Raw genomic sequence first — 26,401 nt, forward strand, 5'->3', positions numbered from 1 at the left:
ACTGCCAACCATTGATTGCACTAGCCTCTTGTGAGAGGATCTAGGAAGCGCTATTGTCAGACAAGACAAACCACACCTAAGGGCGTCCACATCCACAAACAAAGGCATTGTCCTAGTACATGCTGCAATCCACAACCCCCCCCCCTAAATGAATGAAATTATACAGGCACCTTATGTAGCCCCGCTGATTACAATTTTTCGCATGTGTTCATATATCACTTTGTATGTTTGATTTTTCAGCCCGGGCAGTACCACAGTCAGATTTCATTAACCATATTGTATGACAAAAGTAGAAGTGCAGCACATGTCAATCAAGAGTTTGTATACTATACCTGAACAGTTGAGACTGCGTGCAAGCTCTGTGGCCATCACCTGAATGATGAGACCTATGCGGAGTCGGAGCATCTCCCCAAATAGACTGGGCTGTGACCGGACAAACATCGCCAAGTAGAGCATTATTTCCTATCATGGACATAAAGACATCGGACGCAGATTTAGAAGTTTCGCCCGTGCTGCTTTCAAGAGCAGGAACATGCCACCAGAGAAGCGAAGGAACACACAGTTTGTTTGTTGAATGTTACCTGTGTCAGAACTGCAATGCTGATATCATCTCCACTGGCTTGGTAGATAAGTGTTGTGAGCTCATCAGGTGGCAAAGGGCTGAAAGAAAGAATTAAAGTGTTTGTAAGTGTGCATAATTTCTTAGGCAAGTGTCTCAAAAATATAACTGATGACAAATTACTTACTTTCGACAATTCTCTTTCTAGTTGATAAAATATTTCTTCCACAGACTGCCATTTTCTGAAATAGCTCCAGGTGCAGACTGGATCAGGAGATTTCTGCCTATCCACCAAGGAACATCAGAGCAACTCTAGACTGACTGTGTCAAAGCAATTATAGCACATCTAGTGCTGGAAGTGACATCCCAGATGTATATATGGGGACGCCCTTTTTCCCTTATCTTTCTTAGACACTATTTGTCCCGCTCCACTTACACCAAGATGCATAGTACAACTTACATGATTCAGGACAAAAGTTCCCAGCAATCACATAATGAAACATTATTGTAAAGGCTAAGGCCGGAGGTTCAAGGAGAAATCTGCAGGAAGAAGATAATTTCCATCAGAAAGAACAGTAAATAGTTTGTTCTTCTAAAGGAAACCTTCTGCACACAGATTTCTGACAGACACACAAGGCAGTACAACATATAGGATGATGGGCAAATTACTATAAAGAACCAATACTCTCACACCAAAACCTGCAGCAACATAGAGCAGACAGGACAGGTCATCTTCCCCTACCAACAGGCCAATACATTAATGTTTGGCAAAGTATAAAGCAAGAACTAAGTTGCAGCCTGGCATGTCCAAAGTAGGACCTCCTCTCTGCAAATTGCAAGTAGCCAATTGGCCCTCTGTTCCAGTAGGCTCTGATACAAGCTTTCAATTAAGGATTGGTGGTAACAGATCTTGCTACACAAAATAATGTATCTGAAGATGGTTGTTTCATAACCTTACAGGAACGAGTAAACTCCTTGAGAAGTAGGTTGTCAATCGATACCCCTCGGACCAAGATATGAAAAAAGTGAGCACCTGCTTAGTGTCAAAGTGATGGAGCTATCCTTTATCAAGACTAATCTTCTGAGAAAAGTAAAATCGTGGAGACCACCTTACCCAGAAAGGAAGATTTCAATGTCAAATTTGCCCTTTGCTTGGAGAAAACCAGCAAGGTTTGGATTCCTCCTCAGAAGGAACTTCAAAACAGGAAAGTCTGACTGGACAAAAAGTATTAATGTCCTTCTCACCAAGTTCAGAACCACAAAAAGCATGGTTGTCCAGTATCAACTCCATCATCATAAGTCAAGGGGCTTCCGAGGATCTGGTGGGAAAAAGTATGCAAGATCAAAATAATACTTCACAAAGAGAGCATCCTGAAATCCTCTCTGAGTGATAACTCCCAAAAGCCAAAGAGGGGGCCTTTTTTAGTGGCTGACCCGAGGGAAACGCTACATTTCAAAGATGCTGCCTGTACCTCATGGTGCATCAAGGGGTCCACGTCTGGATCGCCCTGTTAACTTAGGGTGAAACCCAAAGTTAATTTATTCAAAACAATTTAATTTATTGTTCAGAGGAGAATTGCCTAGCATTTCGGCGCTGGACTGCCCCTGGGCAGGACAAAGGCTGATATGCAGGGAAATTTCTTCTCTGTGAAAGGGACAGTGAGCTAAAGACTTGGTAGAGTCTCTCCCAGGGGTTATTCACCCAAGAACAGGTCATTGGGCTGTGTTCGTGCTGGTAGAGAGATTCCCAGACCCCCCTTTGTTTTGCATTAATTAACTTTGGGTTTCACCCTAAGTTAACAGGGCGATCCAGACGTGGACCCCTTGCTCACTGTTCTTAGAGAGGCACCAGTTTCACCTCACTGATGATGCCCAACAAGGCTGAAACACGTGTATGGGGTTACTGATGGTACTCTTGTTCAGAGGAGAATTGCCTAGCATTTCGGCGCTGGACTGCCCCTGGGCAGGACAAAGGCTGATATGCAGGGAAATTTCTTCTCTGTGAAAGGGACAGTGAGCTAAAGACTTGGTCGAGTCTCTCCCAGGGGTTATTCACCCAAGAACAGGTCATTGGGCTGTGTTCGTGCTGGTAGAGAGATTCCCAGACCCCCCTTTGTTTTGAATAAATTAACTTTGGGTTTCACCCTAAGTTAACAGGGCGATCCAGACGTGGACCCCTTGCTCACTGTTCTTAGAGAGGCAACAGTTTCACCTCACTGATGATGCCCAACAAGGCTGAAACACGTGTATGGGGTTACTGATGGTACTCTTGTTCAGAGGAGAATTGCCTAGCATTTCGGCGCTGGACTGCCCCTGGGCAGGACAAAGGCTGATATGCAGGGAAATTTCTTCTCTGTGAAAGGGACAGTGAGCTAAAGACTTGGTAGAGTCTCTCCCAGGGGTTATTCACCCAAGAACAAGTCATTGGGCTGTGTTCGTGCTGGTAGAGAGATTCCCAGACCCCCCTTTGTTTTGAATAAATTAACTTTGGGTTTCACCCTAAGTTAACAGGGCGATCCAGACGTGGACCCCTTGCTCACTGTTCTTAGAGAGGCAACAGTTTCACCTCACTGATGATGCCCAACAAGGCTGAAACACGTGTATGGGGTTACTGATGGTACTCTTGTTCAGAGGAGAATTGCCTAGCATTTCGGCGCTGGACTGCCCCTGGGCAGGACAAAGGCTGATATGCAGGGAAATTTCTTCTCTGTGAAAGGGACAGTGAGCTAAAGACTTGGTAGAGTCTCTCCCAGGGGTTATTCACCCAAGAACAAGTCATTGGGCTGTGTTCGTGCTGGTAGAGAGATTCCCAGACCCCCCTCTGTTTTGAATAAATTAACTTTGGGTTTCACCCTAAGTTAACAGGGCGATCCAGACGTGGACCCCTTGCTCACTGTTCTTAGAGAGGCCACAGTTTCACCTCACTGATGATGCCCAACAAGGCTGAAACACATGTATGGGGTTACTGATGGTACTCTTGTTCAGAGGAGAATTGCCTAGCATTTCGGCGCTGGACTGCCCCTGGGCAGGACAAAGGCTGATATGCAGGGAAATTTCTTCTCTGTGAAAGGGACAGTGAGCTAAAGACTTGGTAGAGTCTCTCCCAGGGGTTATTCACCCAAGAACAAGTCATTGGGCTGTGTTCGTGCTGGTAGAGAGATTCCCAGACCCCCCTTTGTTTTAAGAATGGAGTTAGTAGGGACAGAATCAGGGAAGCAATACCGCGAGCTACGGGGCACACGTCTGGTCGCTACTTCGCAATAGCATTGAGACGCGCAGAGCCGCGGTCTATTAACAGAACACGCTACGTCCAACGTGTAGAGCGAGGAAGGTGTTTCACGCTGGACGGCCATGTTGAGACAAGGACCAGGAAGTCCAAAAGGGGCGCGTTCTTTAGGTCATGACATTCGTAGTCAGAACGTCGAGATTATATTCTGTGTTCCAGGGACATGATGAATCTGGAACTGGTATTGGGCAAAGAAGAAGGCCCAACGGGCTTGACGGCTATTCCTACATTCCAGGGCCTGTAATACTTAAAGATTTCGATGGTCCGTGCGAACCTGGACAGGATGTTTTGCTCCTAGAAGTAAATGACGCCAATCTGTGAAGGCTTGACGGATGGCTAGCAGTTCCTTTTCTAAAACAGAGTAATGGGTTTCACTGGGATTTAATGTCCGTGAAAGATAAGCAATAGGATGTTCCAGCTTGTCGTCGAATTCCTGTTTTAGGACTGCTCCAATGGCATAGTTAGAGGCGTCTATCTCCACTAGGAATGGCCAGTTGATGTCAGGTTGAGCCAGGATGGGAGCTTGTGTAAACTCTGTTTTTAACCGTTGGAAGGCCTCCTCTAGGGCTGATGTCCAATGAAAGGGAGTGTCTTTCTTCAACAAGGCAATGATCGGTTGGACTATCTCGGAAAAGGAAGGTATGAATTTTCTATAGAAGTTAGCCAAGCCCAGGAAAGACTGGATCTGTTTCACGGTGGTCGGACTTGGCCAAGATAGATAACCTTGGATTGATCCATTCCAATACCTTCTGGGCTAAGGACGAATCCTAGATAGTGGACAGTAGAGACATGGAAAAGGCACTTCTCGGGTTTTGCCAGGAGCTTGTTTTCACGTAGTCGCTGTAATACTGCCTTAACATGTTCTTCATGCTTAAGAGGGTCCTTAGAGAATATTAAGATATCGTCCAGATACACGATGACGAAGAGGAACAGCAGGTCTGAAAACACCCAATCCATGAAGCGTTGGAAGACCGCCGGGGCATTTGCAAGTCCAAAGGGCATGACCAAGTATTCAAAATGACCAAAGGGTGTTCTAAAGGCTGTCTTCCATTCGTCACCTTCTCTTATGCAGATCAGATGGTAGGCACCTCTGAGATCCAATTTGGTGAATATTACGGCTCCTCTTACTGCTTCCAGGATATCTGAGATCAAGGGCAACGGATAGCGATCCTTAAGGGTGCACTGATTTAAACCTTGATAATCAAGACAAGGTCTGAGCTCATTGGTGTCTTTCTTAGGAACAATAAACAGTGAGGCTCCGGCTGGGGATTTGGATGGTCGTATGGTGCCATTTTCAAGGTTAGTATCCAGATATTCACGGAGGGCCTTTTTCTCCGGTTCGGATAAAATGAACATTCTTCCAAAGGGAATCACAGCTGAAGGTTTGGTTTCAATAGCACAGTCTTCTGGTCTGTGAGGAGGTAAAGCTTGAACAATAGCAGAAGAGAACACATCAGAGTATTCCTGATAGACTTTAGGAACCCGGATGATGTTTGAGACTGTGAGTGGGCCTTGATGGTTTGCTGAAGGTCCTTCCGATGGTGTCGAAGCGTGGTCCAGGAGTAGGCAATGAGACATGCAATGCTCGGAACCCAGGAACAAGGAACCTTCTGCCCAATTGATGTATGGATTGTGTCTTTGTAGCCAGGGCATTCCCAAAACCATTGGGTAATGGGCAGACTTTATGATGTCAAACTTTATCTTCTCTCGATGGTGGTTTATTGCGAGCTCAACTTGGTCTGAAGGGTTATGGGTCCTGAAGAAAGAGGTCTCCCATCAATTGCTTCTACAGGTTGCATAATATTCCGGGATTCGAAAGGAATATGGGGTTTAAAGACCCATTCTTGATCTATGACTATTCCCATGGCCCCTCAGTCCACCAACGCCAGAAAGGGGTAGGTTTCCTACTTGGATGGCGATAGAAAGGCCTGTAAAATGACCAGATTATTTTGTCCAGGAGAGTTCAAGGATGGAATAGATGTGGAGCAAACATCTCTCTCCCGACACTGTGCTCCATCTAGGATCAGGAGCTGGCGTTCCCCGAACGCAGTGGAGGGGCTATAGGACACTCTCTCACTAAATGTTTGTCCGAGGCACAATACATGCATAAGCCGGTATGGATCCTTCGCAGCCTTTCTTGGGGGGATATGGGTCCACGGAAGGCCCCTAGTTGCATAGGTTCGGGTTTGTTACTAGGAACAGAAGCACATTCGGTTTTCGAAGGAGGTCTCTATGGGGTTCTTCTGGAAGGGTAACTTGGTCTTCTTTTTCTCTGCCTTCCTTTCCTGGATGCGGAAGTCAATCTGTAGAGTGAGATCCATAAGGGCTTGGTATGAACTTGGGCGTGCCACTCTGGCTAGTTCATCCTTGATGTCTTCATTTAGTCCTCTTCGAAAGAGAGTGAAGCAGGCTTCAGAGGACCAGTCCGCTTTTTTAGCCAATTGCTTGAATCGTATTACATACGTGAGCATGTCCTGGGAGCCCTGCTGGAAATTGAGTCAACGTTCCTGAGCACTATAGACCTGTTCTGGGCGGTCAAACATGGTCTTAAGGGCTTGAATGAATCTGTCATAATCATCCAGGAGGGCATCTCCGGCATTAACTAATGGTGTGGCCCAGGTTAATGCATTCCCGGAAAGGTGCAAAATAATAAAGCCCACCTTAGCCCTGGGGGTAGAGAAATAATAGGGCTTAAAAGTAAAGTGGACCAAACAGGAATCAAGGAATCCATGAAGGTTTTTTGCTGTCCCATCGTGTTTGTCTGCAATGCCGTCCAATAGTACACTTTCCTTCGTGGCAGAGTCGCGGGATAAGACTAATTGTTTTAACGCGGCATTCTCTGCCTTTAGGTTTTGTACTTCGGTCGTTAGTTCTTGCATGCCGGGCATAAGATCTTGAAGGCCGCCTCCATGTCTGTATCGACTTCAATTAGCTGGCGTCTCAATCTGTCACAGGTTTCCCCCTTTCCCACCTGTTTTCGCTGCTTGATGGGCTCTTTAGGAGGAGTTTTCTTCCATACGGTACGGGTCTTGTATAAGCCCGCTCGGCCGTCTTCGGCTTCCAGTGTTCGTTCAGCTTCAATGTCCGGGATCAATAGGAAACTCCAGGAAGTCCAGGATAAGGAGAAGGTGCACTCGGAGGCGGGTGCACGGAATCCGGGAAGAAGGCTGAATAAGAAGGAGAAAGGATAGTAGGGGAAGGCGGAGGATCCGGGAACCAGGAAACAACAGAGTTCCGCGAAGGCGAGCTACGTAGCACATGTTTAGCCACAGCTAACAGTAGCGTTGAGACGCGCGGGGCCGCGAGGGTGTGGCTAATTTATAGAACATGCTGCATCGGACGTGAAGGCTGGTAAGCAGTGTTCTGTGCTTACGGCCATGTTGGAAGTACAACAGAGTGTAAGCCCTGGTGCGTCAAGGACCAGTAGGCCCAGAAGGGGCGTGTCCGATGGTTCATGACACCCACATCTCCACCTCTTCCTCTTTCCGCCTCCAACTCTTGCCTAAACTTTGTCTCCATCTAATACTGCACACCCTACTCTCACAAAGCTCCTAGGATACATAGTGGCAAGGGACTAGCCCCGTGAACTGCTGGGGCTTTACTCCACTCAGGTGGTGGCCATGATTAAGCTAGATATCATTGTTTGAATTGCAATTGCTTGCAGACCTTCTACCACTCTGGTGCCCCCCCCCCAGGGTTGCAGATGCTAGAGCCCTGATTAAGGCTAGCCACCTTATTGGGTTTCCACTTTGTGCATATCTGTAGTGGCCGAGCCTTCCTGGAGCTCTTTGGTTTATGTCTGCATTACAAAACTGCTCAGTGCTTGATTTGATTTGATTATTTAAGATTCAACTGTATCCGGGCCGACGAACTTTAGCAGTAAGATACCCTGGAACAAGCCCATTGACACGTTTAAAGATCAGACAGGCTACTTTAATTCGGTCTTTGATCGCCAGCCAGTGCAGAGATCTACGCAGCGGTGAGACCTGGTGCCTTTTTCCCAACTGCCCTACCAGTCTCACTGCTGCATTCTGGGCCTTAAGTGCTGACTGTAATTTGAAGAACAAAGGTTCCTTGATGCACGACTGACCATGTTATGTTGCCTTACTGCAGAGAATGCCATTCTAAGCCCACAGCCTATGTTTTCTAGCGTGTGGTGTTCCTGTGGTCATATTTTCTTGGCAGTCAGAATTAAAAAAACTCTCCTCTCCGTATGGTCCTAGTAATACCCTACCTGGGATGAGAAGTGCCATACACAACTGACTTATGGGAGGTCCAATGATCACCTTACTGGGAAGACCTTTAGAAGTGCTGCTGGGTCAATGTATAAGGGCAAATTGACTTAGTAGTGTCCCTGGCAATCTTAAATGCCTTTAGTGTCTCATCTGTCGTTACATCAAAAACATTCTCATAATGAAAAGGTATATCAATTAATTTGTTTTGAACATCTAGTAAAAATGAGTAAAGGGTGTCCCTCTGTATGTCCACACTGGTGCATGCAGTCCTGTCTGTCTATACAGTCAACAATATCATATCCAGTTTTTAGGATCTGCTTATTAGCCATCTGACACCATTTCAATAGAGGACTCCAAGGACAAATAGTAAGATACTTTATGCACCCTGTCCCACAATGTGGGAGTATAGCAATTTAGGGTACATTTTGCACTGCCAGCACACAAGGCAAGCCGACAGGAGGCATCTTGCACTCAAAAGCATGCAATCCCTTACATTCCCTGTGTGAATGAAGTTAAGGAAACAGCCAGGTGTGGAATAGGGTTTTGGAGCTTGAACCACCAGACAAGAGGAATAAGCCAACAGGAATCACTGATTACCAGGTGTGGGTTTGTGCGTCTTTGCTAGCTTCTTCCACACAGGAAATGCTGGCCCCAACTGAATTAAAATGAACCTCTGATCAGGCATCAAACTTCAGAATGTAAGTCAACTGATGGACCTTTTAGCTTCAACAGGAGCAGACAACTCTAGCAATCCAAGGCGTGTTGTCAAGAGACTTTGGTCATTTTATCCCGTGGTCATTTTAAGTGCTTCCGTTTCCGCTTTTTAAGAGCTCCAGGATCCATTCCGGAAGTGTATGGTCATTCACACGGTATCAGATATGGTGGCAAGGGTGACGTCTGCCTTTTCCCCAGTCAAGGTCCAGAAGACCCACTAGTGTCATCTCTGCTGCCCGACACAAAGGGCAAGATAGAACTTTGGAATGGAACATGTGGATACATTTGCACAAAAACAGCTCTCGAAGAGTGCAATTGTGGAATTAAAGCTTTAAGGCCCGACTCATGGAAAAGTGTGCAGAAATCCTGCGACGCCTGAGTGGCAGAAAATGTCAATGTGCGAGCTTGCGCGCAGATGTTTTTCTGCACGCTCTGTGTATTCATGGAATTGTTCCCGCAAAGTAATTGTATACGCAAGTCGTGGACGGAACGCCCCAATACGACAAAATGCAATTCAAAAACAGTCAGAAACAGCCACCTTTGCTTACCCCCCAGGGCGCAAATACATGCACACTCGAAACAGTGTGTGGGGTCTCCGGCAAGCAAGCCTGTATCTTAGGAACCCTGCGAGGGGGCCCGTAACTCTTAATGGCACCCCAACAATATGCATACAATTTATCGTAAATCGATTAAAACTCTGAAAAATCTGCGTGCAAACCCCTGTAAACCGTTCTTGCACCCCACTACAATGCGTACGAGCACCCCTAAGTTAGATCTGAATCCCGGCTGGATGCACACACTCCTAAATCCGGCACCCGATCTTACCTCTTCCTAGAGAATCCTATGCGCAAGTGTCTGTATGCCTGTCTTCGGGTGGCAGATAGTATGAGGGCTTTGCGTGGCCATTCCCCTGCTGGGAGGTTGCGCAGTCGGATCACTGAATACATATTGTTCCACGCAGTAGTGGGCGTGCGATCGACTGCCTGCGGGCCATCTCTCGTAACGCCCGCCACGCATTTTCTTCCCCATTTTATGTGTTCCGCCACCTTCCCTGCCCTTTGCGCAAGTAATGCCCAGGTTCTGAGTGGTGTCTCGCGCAAGGCACTCAGACACTCGCAGGGGAGTGCCGGGCCACAGCGAATTCCACGCAAGACCAAGGAAAATCACTTGCATTCGATTTCATGAATCGACGAACGGGATTACACACGCAGTTTGGCGCGTAAGCTCCCTATTTGCCACGCAAATAATTCCATGAATCGGGCTCTAAATGTGCTAATATGGACTGCGAGACTCCCATGACCGAATTCTGAGATGTACAAAATGGGATAACATTTGCAATAAATATTTAAGTTCTGTACTTTTGAGTGTGGGGGCCAATAGGAGGGCATGGCAAAGTTTTCTTCTGTCTGGTGATCCTGCATATTTGGAGTTTCTGCATGTCTGGAAGTTTCCGTCTGCCGTTTGTCCAAATAAATCTTGGTGACGGTTGAGTGCCAGGTGCATGCCATGTTCTTTTTAGAGAGGGGCGCCTGCTACCTTTGTTGTGCGTGTGTGCTTCCTAGTGGTGCGTGTGGATCAGTAGCACAAAGAGCTTGGTTTAAATTGACACTGTATTATCGTATAAACATCCTAGAAATGTGAAAGGTCTCATTGCATTCAGCTATCTGTGACATGTTCAATAAATGCGGCACACATACATTCTGGACCTTCCATTCCTATTTTTAGACCCATCTCCAGTCAGGAGATGTCAATTTGTATTCTCGAACATGTGAAGCATATATGACTTGCATTTTAGGAATCACTGCAAAATGCCCTAAAAAGAATGCAATCTGTTGGATACATTTTGGAGTAACCTCATCAGTTGTAAGGTTTCCTCCCTCATTAATATGCAGATGATAGTTTTCTAAATGGCGCTGTTTATCTGTCAATCGTCATCAGCATGAGGCGCAGGGGGTGATTGGCCCTTCCCCTGCTATATCAATACTTCTCCTCACCTCACCCTCCACGTCCTGGCTCATTCGAGGCAGTTTCCTTTACTTGCAGGTCTCAGAGCTATCGTGAGAGGGAAGCAGGCACTGCACCAGTGGGACCCCCTATCCCCACTGTCTCTACACCACCCTACCCACAGTCTCTCTAACCACACCCACCCTCTCTACCCCCTCTTGTTTACCCCTACTGTTTCTACCCCAACCCCCCAACCTACCCCCACTCCCTCTACAAAACCCCACTCTCTCTACCTCCACCCACCCAACCCCCACTCTCTCTACCAACCCCATTCTCTCAACTCACTCCTCCCACTCTAACCCCACTCTCTCTACCTCCAATCACACACCCCCACTCTCTCCATCCTACTCTACCTCCACTCTGTCTACCCCAGCCTACCCCCACTTTATGTACCTCCACCCACCTTACCCCTGCTCCCTCTACCCATTCTCCATATCCCTGCTCTCTCTTATGCCACCCACTCACCCTAACCCTGCTCTGTATCTGTAGCCACTCACCCTATCACTGATCTCTCTATCAACCCCTGCTCTCTCTATCCCCAACCACTTTATCCCTACTCTCTCTAGCCCCATCCACCCACCCACCCTACCCCATTCTCTCTAGCCCCTCCTTCCCACCCTACACCTGCTCTCTCTACCCAACCTCACCCACCCTACCCTCACCCTCTCTAACCACCCCCTCTTTACCCCCCACCCTCTTTACCCCACTCTCTCTACACATACCCTCTATATCCCTACCCCAATTTCAACCCGCACCCACCCTGACCCTACTTTCTCTACCCCCCCACCCACCCTACCCCCACTCTCTCTTCCCCACCCTAACCCCACTCTCTCTACCCTCACCCACTGTAAGGGAGGCATGGTATCACAAGTGAGGACAGACACAAGAGATGCAATGTTCGAGGGTGTTTATTGAACACATGGGTTGGATAAACTCCTATCTGGCCCCAACTCTAAGGATGGGAGCACACTCTACCATCAAATAATAAACAAAACCAGTCCTAGTAGTGTCCGTCAAAATAAGATGGCCTATACTAAAGAAACCTATTGCCTGCCCTTATATTACTACAACAAATGAGTGCAAATGTAAAGGAAAACAGTGTTCAAAATGAAAAGTCAATGTGGTTGAGCTAAGGCACGAGGATGCAGCTCAGGGCACGGGCCAGGGCCTTCCACGAAAAGTCTCTTGTTCGCATCAAGTCTCTTGTGCATAGGATGCCTTAGGCGTGCTGAACAGAACAAAGTTCCTTTAAAAGTTCAATGCCATCACAATTCTTCAGGATTTCTCAGTTCACAACTTCGAGAGTTCACAATTTACAATAGGTCTCCCTCGGTCGGCCTCTAACCTTTTACTCACAATTTTCTCATAGTTCCTTCCAGGCCTCCCTCTGTTGGGCTCAGACCTTCCATTCACAAATGCTTTTCACATCGAAGACTTTCGAATGTTTGAGGGGTTTCACAAATACCTCGGCATGACCACTTCGATTGCCATTTACTTTCTCTTTCACCATTCAGGATTTTCAAAGTATCTCAAAGACCAGATTCCCCTCAATCAGGCTCAAATCTTTCAATGTTTTCTTTTCTGGGCTTCCCTCAGTCGGGCGCGAGCCTTTCAACATTCACAATGATCCCCTTTCACTCAGACCGTAACCGTTGCCTTTAAACATCTTTTCCTTTCACCTGTAACATTTCATAGTTAAACATTTCACCAAGAGTTTCAAATATGCATTCTTCTCTCGCCGGACCACTCGGTTATTTTTGTATCGCTATATTTCTTTAGGAACAATCGCGGTTGCCGCGTTTTCTCTCACCTCGCTCTGGATACAGTTTCAACCGTTTCACACAACCAGACTTTTGCTTTCTTTCAAGTTGAAACCCCTTCCCAATTCAGTCCTTCACAGGGGGTAACACAGGAATCTTCACAAGGGCTCAAAGAAGGACACAGCAGGCCTCCCAGCTGCTTTTGGAAAACACACTCTTTCTGTCTGACTTTCTCCGCGTTTCTCCACCAGGCAGCTCTGGGCTGAGAAGGATCTGTGGTTATGCCCTCTGCTCTGTGGCTCCCCATAGCTTTCCTGAATTCAGTTTGCAGCCATTCAGAAAGGGCTGTCCTTTCTCATGCCCAGCCTTGCTCTCTTGACTTCTCAAGGTCTTCTCTCAGTAGTTCTTGGACTCCTTTTATTTTACAACAATTATTGTCTTTGGACTTCGTGTCCCAAAATACAACAGTCTTAGTTTTGCTCCCACTTCGCCAGCTTCACCAAATGGCATCCAGGCGGTTTTGGAAGCTGCATGGTTTTAAAGGGGATATCGTTTTGAGGTGATGGTCTTCCCACCTGCCCCTCAAAGGTCTGGGTCTGGTTGTCTGGCCCAGGGGAGGAGCTCTGGCTTGAGCAGTTCCAGGTAGCCCCAGCTGCCCCTGGTTTGGCCTCCTGGAGTCAGAGCTCCCTCGCCATACTGCCGCCTTCCCTGTACTCATGGGCGCAGTGTTGGGGTAGTTCTTCTTCCTCAAGGTCCTCCAGGGTTCCTTCTGCTCTGATTTTTCCTTCCTGGTCTCTGTGCTTCCTCCAGCATCCCCAGCTCACTCTGAGTGTGCCTGTGTGCTCTGTCTTTTATACTGTCTGGGAGGATTAACAGGCTTCAGGTGGGAATGATTGTTAAGGGAGGCCTGACCTTGCCTGGCCTCATTACCGGGACAATTCCTGGTGCATAGGTTCCCATGAGTAATCTCCGTTGCTCCCTTTTGCTTCTTCCTCATCCCAGTGGTTTTGGAAAAGAGTAGTGACTGGGGATTATGGGAGTTGTAATGTTCCTGGATAATTATGTGAAAATTGGGTGAAATGTTGTCGGGTCGGGGAGGATAGATGAATGGTTGTGGATAAATTGGTTTAGATTTCCCATATGGGTCTCGCCTTCTTTCCTTTAAGGGAAAGTGCTGGGGTAGGATAGGACTCAGACTTGAAGACTGAGGGGATGTCCGGTAGGGGTGTGCCGGAAAGGGTGGAATACCACGTCTCTCCCAAGGGTACTCCTCCTGCAGTCTCCAAGGACCTCCTGCCCAGGTGATCCTGCCTCTCCTGTCCACCCCCATGGTTGGGATCCAGGCATAATGGCCCTTCCCAAGCCACCTGAAAAAAGGATACCTGGCGTCCTTGGGTTTCTCACATACCCTTCCCCTAAAACAATGGCCCTCTGTCCAAGGAATATTAGCTGAAGGTTCTCCAGGGGGTGCTGGCTTTAAGGGGTCGACTTCCTCTCCTATATATTCCTCCATCTCTTCTTCTTCTTGGTTTTTGGGAAAAAAAGTTTATCTTATGGTCCCAAACCACACAGTCATAGCACGGTTTTAAGGGGAGAGATTCACCTTGCTCTAAGGAAGCAGTAGAAAATACTTTCTTCAGGTGGCTAAAAATATTTTCTGAAGTGTTATTCTCAGTATGGGACTTCCATAGTATCTCCTCTTCTAGATTGTCCATACTCTCATCCCTGTTAATCCCTACGGTGTCCCGAAAAAAAACTGGCCGACAACAATTTGGTCGACGCAATTTGGTCGAAAACCAAATGGTCGAATTTTTTTTTTTATTTATATATTTATTTTTTGGGTTTTCGTTTAGTTAAAAAAGGGGTTTTTAGAGAAAAAAGGGGGTTGGGGGGGGGCCCCCCCCCCCAAAAAAAAAAAAGGGTTAAAATAAAAAAAATAAAAAATTCGACCATTTGGTTTTCGATCAAATTGGTTCGACCATTTGTCTGGTCGACCAATTTTTTTCGACCAAATGACTGGCAACCATCCCTACAATGGTTCATCACTCATATTCCCAACCTTTATTTTAGTTAAGTAATTGTAATTGGTTATTCATAACATGCTTAATACCCAGAGGCTTCTAAGCGCAGACCCGGAGATCGAACATGTGTTGCTCCGTGTTGTCTTGCTTCCAATGCGAGCAAGTTGCCCCTGAGCTATCCTCCCTGAGAGATGTCTCTGCGGAAGAGGGCTGGTGCTCCCTAGGCTCAGGACGATCATTCTGGGGGTAATCAAAGCTGCTATGGTTTTCCGTTGTTCTTTTGGATAGCAGTTCCCCCACACTTTCGTACACAAGGTTCCCTACTAACTCTCCCCTATATATCCCTACGGGAGCAGAGGAGAAATTAAGCAGAATGAGTTTCAGCTAATCTCCGCCTGAGGGAAGAGGTAAGATGTTTAAGTCTCTCTTCCCGTGGGGTATATATATATATATATATATATATATATATATATATATATATATATATATATATATATTGCCAAATGGGTACTCCTCCTGCAGTCCTCAGGCATCCCCTGCCAAGATCATCCTCCCTCTCTTGTCCACCCCTAGCGTTGGGATCCAGGTGCAATGGCCCTTCCATGGCCACCTGAACAAAGGATCCCGGGGCCTCTAAGTGAGAACATCCTTGGGTTTCTCACACCACCCTTACATCACTCTCTCTACACCCAATATCTACCCCCACCAACTCTCTGTACCCTGCCCACCCTACCCCCACTCACCCACCCTACCCCAATATTTCTACCCCCACTCTCTTTACCCCCACCTACCCTACCCTTACCCTCTCTACCCCCTCCAATGCATCCCACTCCCTCTCTCTAACCCCACCCACCCTACCCCCTTTCTCTATCCCACCATCCACCCACCCTACCGCTCTCTCTGTTTCCAACCCACCCAACCCCTCTACCTACCGCCACCCATCCTACCCCTTCTATCTTTACTACTGTCACGCACCCTACTCCCCTCTCTCTAGCTCCACCCACCCTACACCCTTTATTCCCCCACCCTCCTTATACCGCCCTACCCCCTCTATTCTTCCATGCAGATTACTCCATGTCCCTATCCCGTCTCATCCTCCCTCTTACACTCTCACTTTATTTTGTTCCCTCTCACTCTTTCTCGCCCATATTTTCTCTTGCTCATCATCAAAGACACCCTCTATCGATGGCTTCCTCCATTGCTATACTACCCTTCGTATTCTATTCTACGCCTGCACCCCTTATCGCATCCTCCTTTGAAACTGCCCACTCTCCTCCTTTCACCCTGGGGCCTATAATTGCAAAATGCCAAGAACATCAGTAAAATGTCAACATTATTGTCATTGCCAATGCTTGTTTCTCCTGTACCTTAGACAAATGACAGGGATATTATGAAACCAGCGTCCTTTACTTGGCAGTAAACAACTTGTAATAGTGTAGACCAACCACTGGATAGCCGACTATGCATAAGATGTGATTCGTAAAAGATTCACTAGCCACAGATATCAGGGCATCACTTTTTGTGGAAGGGTCAGGCTGGAGTTACCGAGTGGCTGCCTGTCGATGTATGGATTAGTCTGTAATTGGAGCTCTTTCATAAAATGAGGAGTCTGTGGAAAGATAGTCTCCATTACAAAGCTAGCCCTTAGTTGCAGGCCTCATTATATACAGATAATGAACCTGAACAATTTCATTAAAAACGGATTTTATATAAAATAAGAGGTACCAGTAGGAAGTCATAACAATTACACTTACGCTGTGATGGTCTTTTCGCGTGGCTCGGGTGGCAGGCCCACTGTGAGTTGCTTCTGGTGAGACAGGATATCTGTGCATGCCTGAAAGTATACACGTGAAGACAGTCAGGTGCTATTGTAAACAGCGACAAAGGACACTGACAATTCAACACGTTTCGGTTTCTGGCATGGGTAAGGCAATTTAGAATGCTTTCGACACTGACAGCATCATGTTACCTGTCCAAACACGATTCTACCCTTGCTAGATGGGGGATAAAGTGGCAGCAAACCGGAATGCATTCAGTCAGCAGAAGGAGGAAGTGACAGTGTTAAAAGATCCTAGAAAGGAGAGTGGAGCAGGAGGCATACAGAACCGAATAGCCACTAAGTATTTGGTTCTACCATTGCATGACTCCTAAATAGATTTTGATCGCAGATGAGAATCATTGGGCACCACTAGCCTGTGCATTGCCCGCAGCTCACAGCACCATATGCTCCACTTAGTCTCCAGTTCTGCCTTTGCTCTCACACTTGGATTGTTCCTGTTCTCATACAGATATGATGTATGAATTATGTTACTGTCGTGACACCAGTGGTCCATGCAGTCATTGAGGAGAATGACTACTGCTCTGCAGGCGTGCAGAGATAAGTAGTGGTTTCTAAACTCCTACTCTACTACTAAACCAGCAGTGATCTCAATCATAAAGGTGAACCAGGCGCAACATGAATGGTAGGTACACCTCCTTCGCCTCTTTAAGGTGGCTTGAGGTGAGGGCAGGCTACACTCTTCAAGAGGGCTGTGAGCCAGCAGGGAACCATCCAAAACAACAATAGTACAGTACCAAAATACAACAAAAGTATACTCAAGCTTCTATGAAAAAATGCAGGACTCTAATGAAACTAAAAGGACAAAGAAACTCTTCAAAACACACAAAACCCACACCTCCAAGGAAATATACATATAATGCAGACATTTGGGTGAAAAGGGCACTATCGGTAGGAGTCGAGTAAGATATAAAGTGGGGAGCTAAATGTCACTAGGGCCCACACAATAAAGCCAGGGGCATAGAACCACTGTTTTGTGCCATTGATCTTTCAGCGGATCGACAGCATCGTGCTCGGGTTCTGGGTGATTTGTGGTGAGTAAAGTTGCATTCAAAATGGCCGAACTGGTTTGACAGGAAACAGAAACATGGGCAACTCAACATGAGGCAATGACACAAGGCAAGAAGAAGCTAAGGACAAACAGCGATGTGCAGATCTATGCAGTTTGAAGGTTCAACAGTGGTTCAACTCCAAAATGCAGCGATTAAACTTCTGCAGCAAACTGGGTTCACTATGTCCAACAACATAATGTAGTTCTGAAGTGGCAATCAATGCAAAGCTGGGGTACAAGCAAGCAATGCTGAGTTGGCAGCTTGAAGATAACTGAAGCAGTTTGAAAATGTAGAATGTCAAAAGCAGCTACCTGGCGTCCTTGCAGTGGCTTGAAGGGTCTCAAAGATGCTCAAACCACCTTGCAGCAGTTCAAAGATGCAGGGGGGCCCAGGGGCAGAGTCCTTTGATTCTGGGGTGTTGTGAGGCCCTGTCCAGGATATCTGAGGAAAGGAGAAGCCCTCCTTCTACTCTTCCCAGAGAGAAAGGTTAACAGGAACAATTGCATGTATGTCACTCCTGCAGGAAGAGGACTCTATGTACCAATGTTCCAGCAGCAGGCACACTTTACAAGCAGCATGTTGCTTCAAGTGTTCCCTGGAAGCGGTTAGGTGGAAAGTCTGCACAGTCCTTGGAGATCCTTATCATCGCCACTTTGGGCACTTAGGGCAGAATTTACCCCAACAAATGTCCAGTGAAATCCTATTAAGAGTGGATTCTTCGGGATGTTTCTTCCAGACGAGTTCATAAAGGTGCTTGGGGTCATCACCCCCTTAACCAATCAATTTGCCTCAGCAAATTGTACATTCCAAGCCTTCTGTAAGAGGCCAATCCTTGCTACTGTTTTGTTTTCTGACGTCAGCTCCCAGAGTGCCTTGTCTACAGCAAGTTAGGAGGGATCAGAAGAAGGAAGTGGGTTCCAGGTATTTCCAAGATAGAAGGACCCTTCTCCTGTGCTCAGACCTTCTCCTAAGCCACACTATACTTCCAACACTCCTGTTTGTCTAATATCAAAACAACATCAGTGATTATCCCACTGGTGTGACTTCTGCATTATGTTGGCAAGGTCCCTTTGACGCATCAGTGAGATATAATATGCTTGCCTTAACACACTTATATCTCTTAATACGGGCATAGTGCTTGCCTTAACACACTTGTATCTCTTAATACGGGCATAGTGCTTGCCTTAACATACTTATACGGGCGCACAACGCTCCAAGATGGAGTTGCTGAATACTAACAACTGATGCCAAACATGCCCGTTGCGCACTGCGAATGCGTGAATTGCGCGTACATGAGTCTATACACTGGGCGTTCACAATGAATGCAGAACCCGGAACTAGACGATCGCTTACTCCTGAAACCACGGGTAAGCAACAGCACCACACAGCAGCAGCAACTGCTGGGACATTTAGGGAATACGTCTCCTCTTAACTGTGTCATACATACAGCGCATAGGGGGCTGGCTGTACTTTAAATATATACTAGGAACCCCGCTTTGAAGGTATGTGATAAAAACTCAAAGTCCCTTCTTCTTCTTCTTCTCTGTACCCTGCAAATAGCTAAAAGGAATATGCATTTTTTCAGGATACGCCGGAATGCTGGAGATCAATAGGCATCCGTGCTACAGCCATAGATAACAGAATAACCCTTCCAAAACCAAGTTTCAAGTTGATGATACAAAGCAGAAGGGTAAGACTATGGCACGATGAAAGTATTATAAAAGCACTAGATAGTGCGCACGCTGAACCCATAGTGTAACAGAGGCAAAACATAAAATGTTTCTTTCTTTCCTCTCTCCCCCACCCTTTATGTTTCCTCTTCAGGTGGGGCCCTGTATAGAAAAAGTTATATATCTCACAGGGACTTTGTTATGACAACACCCTCATTAGGTGTTGTGGCCCTGAAGAAAGTGGGTTAACCACCATCTCCACTAAAACCGGTAGGCCAGTTGTGGCCCCTCTCTCTTGCAGAATTATAGACGACAAGAGAAGGGGGCAACATTTTCGAAAAACAATTAATGCAAAGCCTTCTTTGCCTGAAAAGCACCCATACTTGGTACAAGTACAGCTGCACTAAGAAATAGCTGCACAATAACTGAACAGAAAGGACACTACTTATCACTTGTCCTTCTCTTCTCCTTTTTATAAAAAATACCCATGTTGGGGTTCTTAACACTAAACCTTTATTTTAAAAAACATTTTAAGTGCGACCATACTGAGCTGAGAATAAAAATAAAGCTACATAATGCATCAGCAATGTGTTGGCCACGCAAACTTTCTAAGTGAATCCTGTACAACTATTGATGAATAGCGTGAGATAGGGCCAGCCTCTCTGCCTATCCCCTAACCCTAGATAAGTGGCTCGTCAGCGCATCCTAGGGGTAGTAAAATCACAAGGGCTTAGGAAGAAATGTTGGAGGGCAACTTTAGTTATAGGCTACAAGTTTGTAGATGTTTATGAATAACTCTAAGAATTGGTAACTGACCTGTGACTAGTGTGTGATAAATGTATTGGGGAAACTCACAGGAATACTCCCCGTTTTGAGTCCAATTAGTGTGTTCATGATACATTGGTGCCTGGAAACACTTGTGTAGAGGCACGATACAATACCAAATCATACTCTGATTTCAATGTAGCTGCTGGTATCTCAGTAGACAGGGCCCAGCAAGAGCACACATGTACTGTAAGGTTTTAGCATGGATCTTCGGAAAGATAGAATTGGTGAGCAGGGATCACTTTCTATGTTGAGAAAAGCAGTATAATTGTGCACAGGAAAAGTAAAAATCGTTAGGCTAGCACATCAATACAGATGCTTTTCGGTCATAGTCAGCATCCTAGCTGTGAATACATTACATGTTCTTCACCCAAGTGACTCTTGTACTGGTAGTGTGTTTCCCCTCCTCCTTGAAAATCCACCCCTTGGTACCAGCAATAGAGGATTTATTGTACGCCATAATAAAAAAAAGGTAAGGCCTCTCCGGCATACAGGACGCTGCCCCTCTACATCCACATAAACACACATACACACAGAGACCGGCTTCCTTATCTCAGTCTTGGTGACAAACGGCTCTATCGATGGGAATTCCCATATCCTGAAGATGAGTCCCACGGTTAGATCATAGAGCTTCCAAGCATTTGGGTAATGTGTTAACTAGTAGTCTGCTTGCCAGTTGGCCACATCTGCCAGGCATTTGTTTCTGAGATGCATATTCTGTTGCATTTGTGACCCGTTCCATTGTTCCATTGCTGTAGCACACAGCTACAGGGAGGGAACGTGTTTGTCCTTGCTCGTTTCATTGAAAATGAAAGGTTATGGTGTCTGCAAAGTTTAAATTTTCAGAGACACCATCATCTTCAACACAGGGTGGCAAAATATCTGCCCAGAAAATAAATGGAGCTAAATCTTTTGCAGAAAAGCAATGCACTCTTCTAGGAGAAAGTCGCTGACCATATCCAAGATCATTTCAATCAAAAGACTTTGCTTTGTGAGGGTCAAGATGAACCTCAGAGGCTTCAGCGAGAGACCCGGCTGATATAAGAGACCTGAAAGTGATTGCATCAAGGAAGCTGCATGCTTGTGAGAAGTTGTTTGAATGAGACGGTCGTATATGTAAGGGCAAATATCATTCATCTGCAGATGAACATTAGAGACCACGATTGCCACTGCTACTGTAAACATGCAATGAGCTGTTCAGACCAAATGGAGGCACCTTGTACTGGCAAAGCTTGTCCCACACTCGAAATCACTGGATGGCTGAAACAAAGGTTCACTAAGAATGCACAGGCAGGTCTACACCCGGTAGCCAGTGATCCTGTTTCAAAGAAGGAAGGATCCGCTGTGGATGAACATCTAAGTGCAGCTCTGTGATGCTGTTGGGATAGCATTTTATATAACCAACTAATTTTACTCTCAACTGCAATGTAGTGGAAATAGAGATGTAAGCCCCATTCTGACGCAGGCACTTCTTCTTGAGCTCCCATATCCAGAATGTTCTAGATGAACGCAATCAGCACTGGGACACTGGGGGATTTCCTGGTTTATGCTTGTGCCTCTGAGTGATGGATACCCTGTCCTATTTCTGCAATCTAGCCTAAAAGACACAAGATCCCACCTTCTTTGTGGACCGTCATTGGACTGACTAAAGGCTGAGAAATGTTTTATGTGTGCCTTGGATATCACGGTTGGCACATGTGGCACCAGTTTTACACTTGTCCCACAGCTCATCCATCACTGTACATCAATGTACCAAAAAACTCTTTCCCATCGACAGGCAGGTCGAGGGAGTTAATGTGGGGCTCCAGGAGACTCTTTTGTTGTATCCTTTTAAACATGTCTTCCATCTGCTCACAGTCCTTATTCAAAGGCGCGAAAATAGAGGTGACTGAATGGTTGCCCCAGTGACCTTGCATTTGGTGTCTAGTTTTTACTCATCACTAAGGCATAGCATGTTGTTTTTCACATCTTTGTTAACAGGTTTGGTGCATCCTGTCGGACAGGAATGCCTGTCCGACAGGATGCACAAACATTTCACGTTGAGTGTGCCATACCAGGACCAGTATCCCTGGATCAACTAGGATATAATTCCCTTGGTTTCAAATCCTTCCAGGACCTTATAACACCCAGTAGAATATGAAAGAACTCGGCTTCGACCTATCGAAGAATTCTCCTTGGGTTGCTCAGAACCACCCTCCGAATCCAAACACAGGTCAGTGTCAGGCAGCTTAGAGATCAATGGCAAAGACCAGATATGTAAAGCCAGGTGTTCTTCTGAAGCAGTAAAGGTCACTGGTGGTACTGTGAAGGCGGAGAATGGGATCATTGATGCCAATGGGGCTCTTGGGACAATCTCCTAAATATGTGCTCAAAAGTAACCCCATATCTTGCCCTATACCACTCCTGTGTTCAGAGTGCCTTTGAAAGTCTGCTCAGAAGAAGAAGTCATTGCCAGCACAGTAAGGGTGTTCATGCTGAATGGGATATGCTGCCCCATCTGTGACATTGTGACAGACTTACCAAAGAATAGACCAGATTCAGTCCCAGAAAACAGTAGGCTCACACCTTGTATAGTTGCCAGAAGACACAAGGCCCCAAGGTAAAGGGAGGCTTAATTAACATTAGTGGAGGTGGAATTCAGATTGGAGTATGAATTTTAAATACTGGCGGTACCACTGTGTCATGAGTGAATACCATTACTGACAGTGCTCCTCAAATGGGGGCAGGTGAATCCCAAGCATTTGATATGGAGAGCTAGGCTGACTGATCATTGAGGTCCAGTGTGGTTTATGCCTACATTAGCCCAAATATACCCAAAGTGCCCTAATCTGAAAACATCTGGAAAGCATCCAGGTCTCTCCATGAATATTTGAATGGGGTGAGAAAGTAGTTAAGTACCCCAGACACTCAAAAGTGATGGAACAGGCTTTGGTGTCAAGAGACTGTATCTGAGACAGGAGTCTTCTTCAGAGGAATCTGATTGTCTTGTTCCCTGGCTATGCAACCAGTCTGCTCAAAGGTGTCCCAAGGTAACTGCTATACACACAACAGCCACTGTAGAATACTACAACATAATATGTTTTGCATTTTCCATTTGTATCAGTCTCCCAAAGAGTGGCTCTTAAAGCTATTTTTCCAGACATGGAGCATTACATCAGCCTAAATGTTGGCAAAGGGTATCTAATATACACCGTAGTGTGTTACATTCATCAAAGAATACCTTGGTGTGTGTTCCCAGATTCAAACTATCCAGATATCGAGGTTGCTCATTCTCTGTTTTGGCACCAAGACGGTGGAACTCTCGTTCAGGCATAATCAGGAACATCTATGAGTATGTGCTTTTCGGTCTGAACTACAAACATAGCTTTTTCCATGAACACATCTCTTCTTTTTTAGTTATGCAACCTTTCTTTAGTAGTGCCAAGAGGCCACACCAAAAGTGCATGGAATAAGAATGGATAACATCATGTATTTGGTCTCTTTTTTACTACCCATAAGTGTATTTGAGATGAAGTGCTTGATGGCCCCCATGATATTCTTTTTTGCTCATCATTCCCTTTGCCTCCGATGCGTCAAAGACAGGTATTCATTCCCAGTCCAGTGATAAATTGAAAGAATATCAGTCACTGAATTACCACCATGCTTACTACTCTGTCGAATAACGAGGCATCAAAAATGGGCACTAATTCCGCCAGACGGAATTACCATTACTGCTGATGGCTGGAGCGAGCATATGTGGATTCATATTTTGTCGCTAATTCCACCAGGCACTTTAGCAGTAATGGTAATTCTGTATGACTAAATGAGTGCCTCATTTATGGCCGTACTTGTAATGAAGCCCCTAGTCTTGTCTCCCAAGGTGACAGGTATGCGACAGGCAGGTTGTTGGAAGGGAGCAGCTTTCTTAAGTTTAAAAATAGCAAAAAGCACTTACTTGAGCAATATCAAGATAATACGCTGTGGTGAAGGGAGCCCAGTGGAGCGAGTACTAAAATAAGTCACGGTGGCGATCACAGATCAGATGCACGGCATCTTATTTTTGCTTTTATAGAAGCGCACAAAGTCCATGGGTATCAAAGCGCAAGTTACAGAAAGTACAGTTGGTCGATGGAATACAGTGAGATTTGTTGAACAGGAGGGTTTTGAGTTTTTTCCTGAACAAGGGGTAGGAGGGTTCAGAACAAAGGTGAAGAGGGAGGTTATTCCAGAAGGTGGGCGCACAAACTGGGAAGCTGGATCCCCAGCTTTTTTGCAGTTAAATCTTGGCAAGATAAGGCAGTGGCTGCGAGAGGAGCGTAGGGGTCTAGTAGGTGTATGTCTGTTGAGTCTCTGAGCAAGGTACGAAGGCGCATTGTTTGAAAGACAACGGTGCAAGATCGAAATATTTATTTCAATTTTATTTTTTCCCTAAGGAGACCCAATGAACAGATCTTCTGGCATCAGAGATGTGGTCATGTTTTTTCAGGTCCAATTCAGTATGGAGAGCATTCTTTTGTATCATTTTTCACGGATGGAGCAACAAGGATCTTGTGGCCATCAATGTTGAATGAACTGCATTGTCAAGTTTGGTGAGGCAGGCAGGAGAGGAGCTGGGTTTTCTCATCGATCAACCAGAGGCTGTACGAGGCCATCAATGTTCGGATCAATTCCTAGATGGTATTAACTTTGAGGCTGTCCTGGGTGTAGTCGCTGGAAAGGGGGACAAGAATATGGGTGTCGTCCGTGTAAGTTGTGTAAGAGATGCTGAGAGAGTCAATGAGGTCAAATAGAGGTTTCGTGTGGATGTTGTAAAGAGTGGGGAAGACACAGGAGCCTTGTGGAACACCGCAGGAGATTGGTGTGAATGGTGCGATAGCTTCACCGGCGAAGACTCTGGAGGTTCTGTTGGCCAGGAAGGAGGAGACCCATTTGTCAGCTTCACAGGAGAAGTTGGTAGGAGAGGCAAAGTGGTGACATAAGGTCAGGTGGTCGACGAGATCAAAGGCGGTAGAAAGGTGGAGGAGCAGGAGGAGAGAGAGTTTGCTGGCATCATTGGTGCTGTCAAGTTGGTTCTTTAGGTCGAGGAGGGCTCTTTCAGTTTCATGTCTGGGATAGAAGCTGGATTGCTGGTGGTGAGAATGTGGTGGGTTTTCAAGAAGCCCTGGATTTGGAGGTAGGCCTCCCTGTCTATGATTTCCTGTAGTTATGGGTTGGTAGTTGGTGGGGATGGCAGGGTCTAGCAAGGTTTCTTTTAGAAGGGGGTGCTCCATGATTCTTTGAGGGAGGAGGGAATGTGGCAGGAAGCAAAAGAGGTGTTGACAATAGTGACACTAAGTGGTAGCAGTGGTTCTGCACATTCCTTTACTAGTGATGCTGGGCAGATGTCGCCTTTGAACTGAGATGGTTTGAGCCATTTAATTATGTTGGTGAGGTCAGAGTCAGAGATAGTTTGGAAGTTGAAGGGTGGAATGCGGGCTGGTGAGCCTGGTTGGTGGTTGGGTTCCTGGGTGTCTGACGCAAGGGAGAGCTTGGCGTTGATTTTAGCTTAAAGTTGGGGGATTTTTCCGGATGATGATGTCTTAGAAGTTACTGCATCAAAGTTTGTCTTTCACAATGGTGAGTCGGGGGTGATGAGGATTGCGAACAGTTCTCGGGAGCTGGAGGATGCAGTAGCGATCCTCTCGTTGTAGGTGGCTGCTTTGGTGGTGTTGATAGCTTGTATGTAATTCCGAGAGATGTCAGAGAAGAGGGCTTTACTCTCTAACGTGGGGGCTTTTTGCCACGCAGCTTCGGCTGCATGCTTTGTAACAGGGATCGATCGGAGGTTGGTAGTGAACCATGTGTTGTTGTGCCTGATGTGCTTCGCTTTGTAGGCTTTGAGTGGGGCCAGGGAGTTGACTGCGTTGCCAAGCAGCAAATTGTAATTGTTAACGAGGAAGTTGATGTCATGGAGAAGGGGTAGTGTGTGGTTTAGTAGAGGGCGGAGGCTAGCACTGGTGAGGTTGCAAGGGCTGCTGGCTAAGGTGGGAGGTAGAGGGTGCAGACTTTAGGGTGTTTGTTTAGAAAAGAGATAGTGAAGGTGATGCTGCTATGGTCAGACCATGGGCAGGATCAGTTGGGCAGGATGGAAATGTTGCAGTTGTGATCCAGGAGCCAGTCTAGGGTGTGCCCTTGCGAGTGAGTGGGTTTAAGGATGCATTGGGTGCAGCCTAGGTTGGAGGTGGAATTCGCCAGAGCCGAGGTGTCTGTATCTGTGGGGTCATTGAAACAGAAGTTGAGGTCACCCAGGATAGTGAGCTGGGTGGTGGGTTTGAGGTTGATGAGAAGTTGGATGAGTTCATCTTTGAATGTTGCAATAGGACCTGGAGGTCGGTAAATGAGGTGGATATTGATGGTAGAGATGGGCGAGCAATTCAACTTAGCTGAAAAGGATTCGCATTGGGGGAGTGGGGGCGGAGG

General features: G+C 46.3%; 1 protein-coding gene across 4 annotated transcripts in view; it reads right to left on the minus strand.

Annotated features, from left to right (window-relative positions):
• PHKA2 (phosphorylase kinase regulatory subunit alpha 2) overlaps nucleotides 1-26,401 on the minus strand; it is an 840,998-nt gene that overhangs the window by 97,818 nt on the left and 716,779 nt on the right. For all 4 annotated transcript variants that reach the window (XM_069636956.1, XM_069636954.1, XM_069636955.1 and 1 more), the window contains exons 24-26: nucleotides 16,334-16,413; nucleotides 582-660; nucleotides 333-462 (exon numbers count right to left, since the gene is read on the minus strand). In XM_069636956.1, the coding sequence (XP_069493057.1) occupies nucleotides 333-462; nucleotides 582-660; nucleotides 16,334-16,413 (289 nt within the window). The remainder of the gene's footprint in view (nucleotides 1-332; nucleotides 463-581; nucleotides 661-16,333; nucleotides 16,414-26,401) is intronic.

Source organism: Ambystoma mexicanum, chromosome 7p (genome assembly GCF_040938575.1).
Source record: "Ambystoma mexicanum isolate Mex_15411 chromosome 7p, UKY_AmexF1_1, whole genome shotgun sequence".
Taxonomy (NCBI): domain Eukaryota; kingdom Metazoa; phylum Chordata; class Amphibia; order Caudata; family Ambystomatidae; genus Ambystoma; species Ambystoma mexicanum.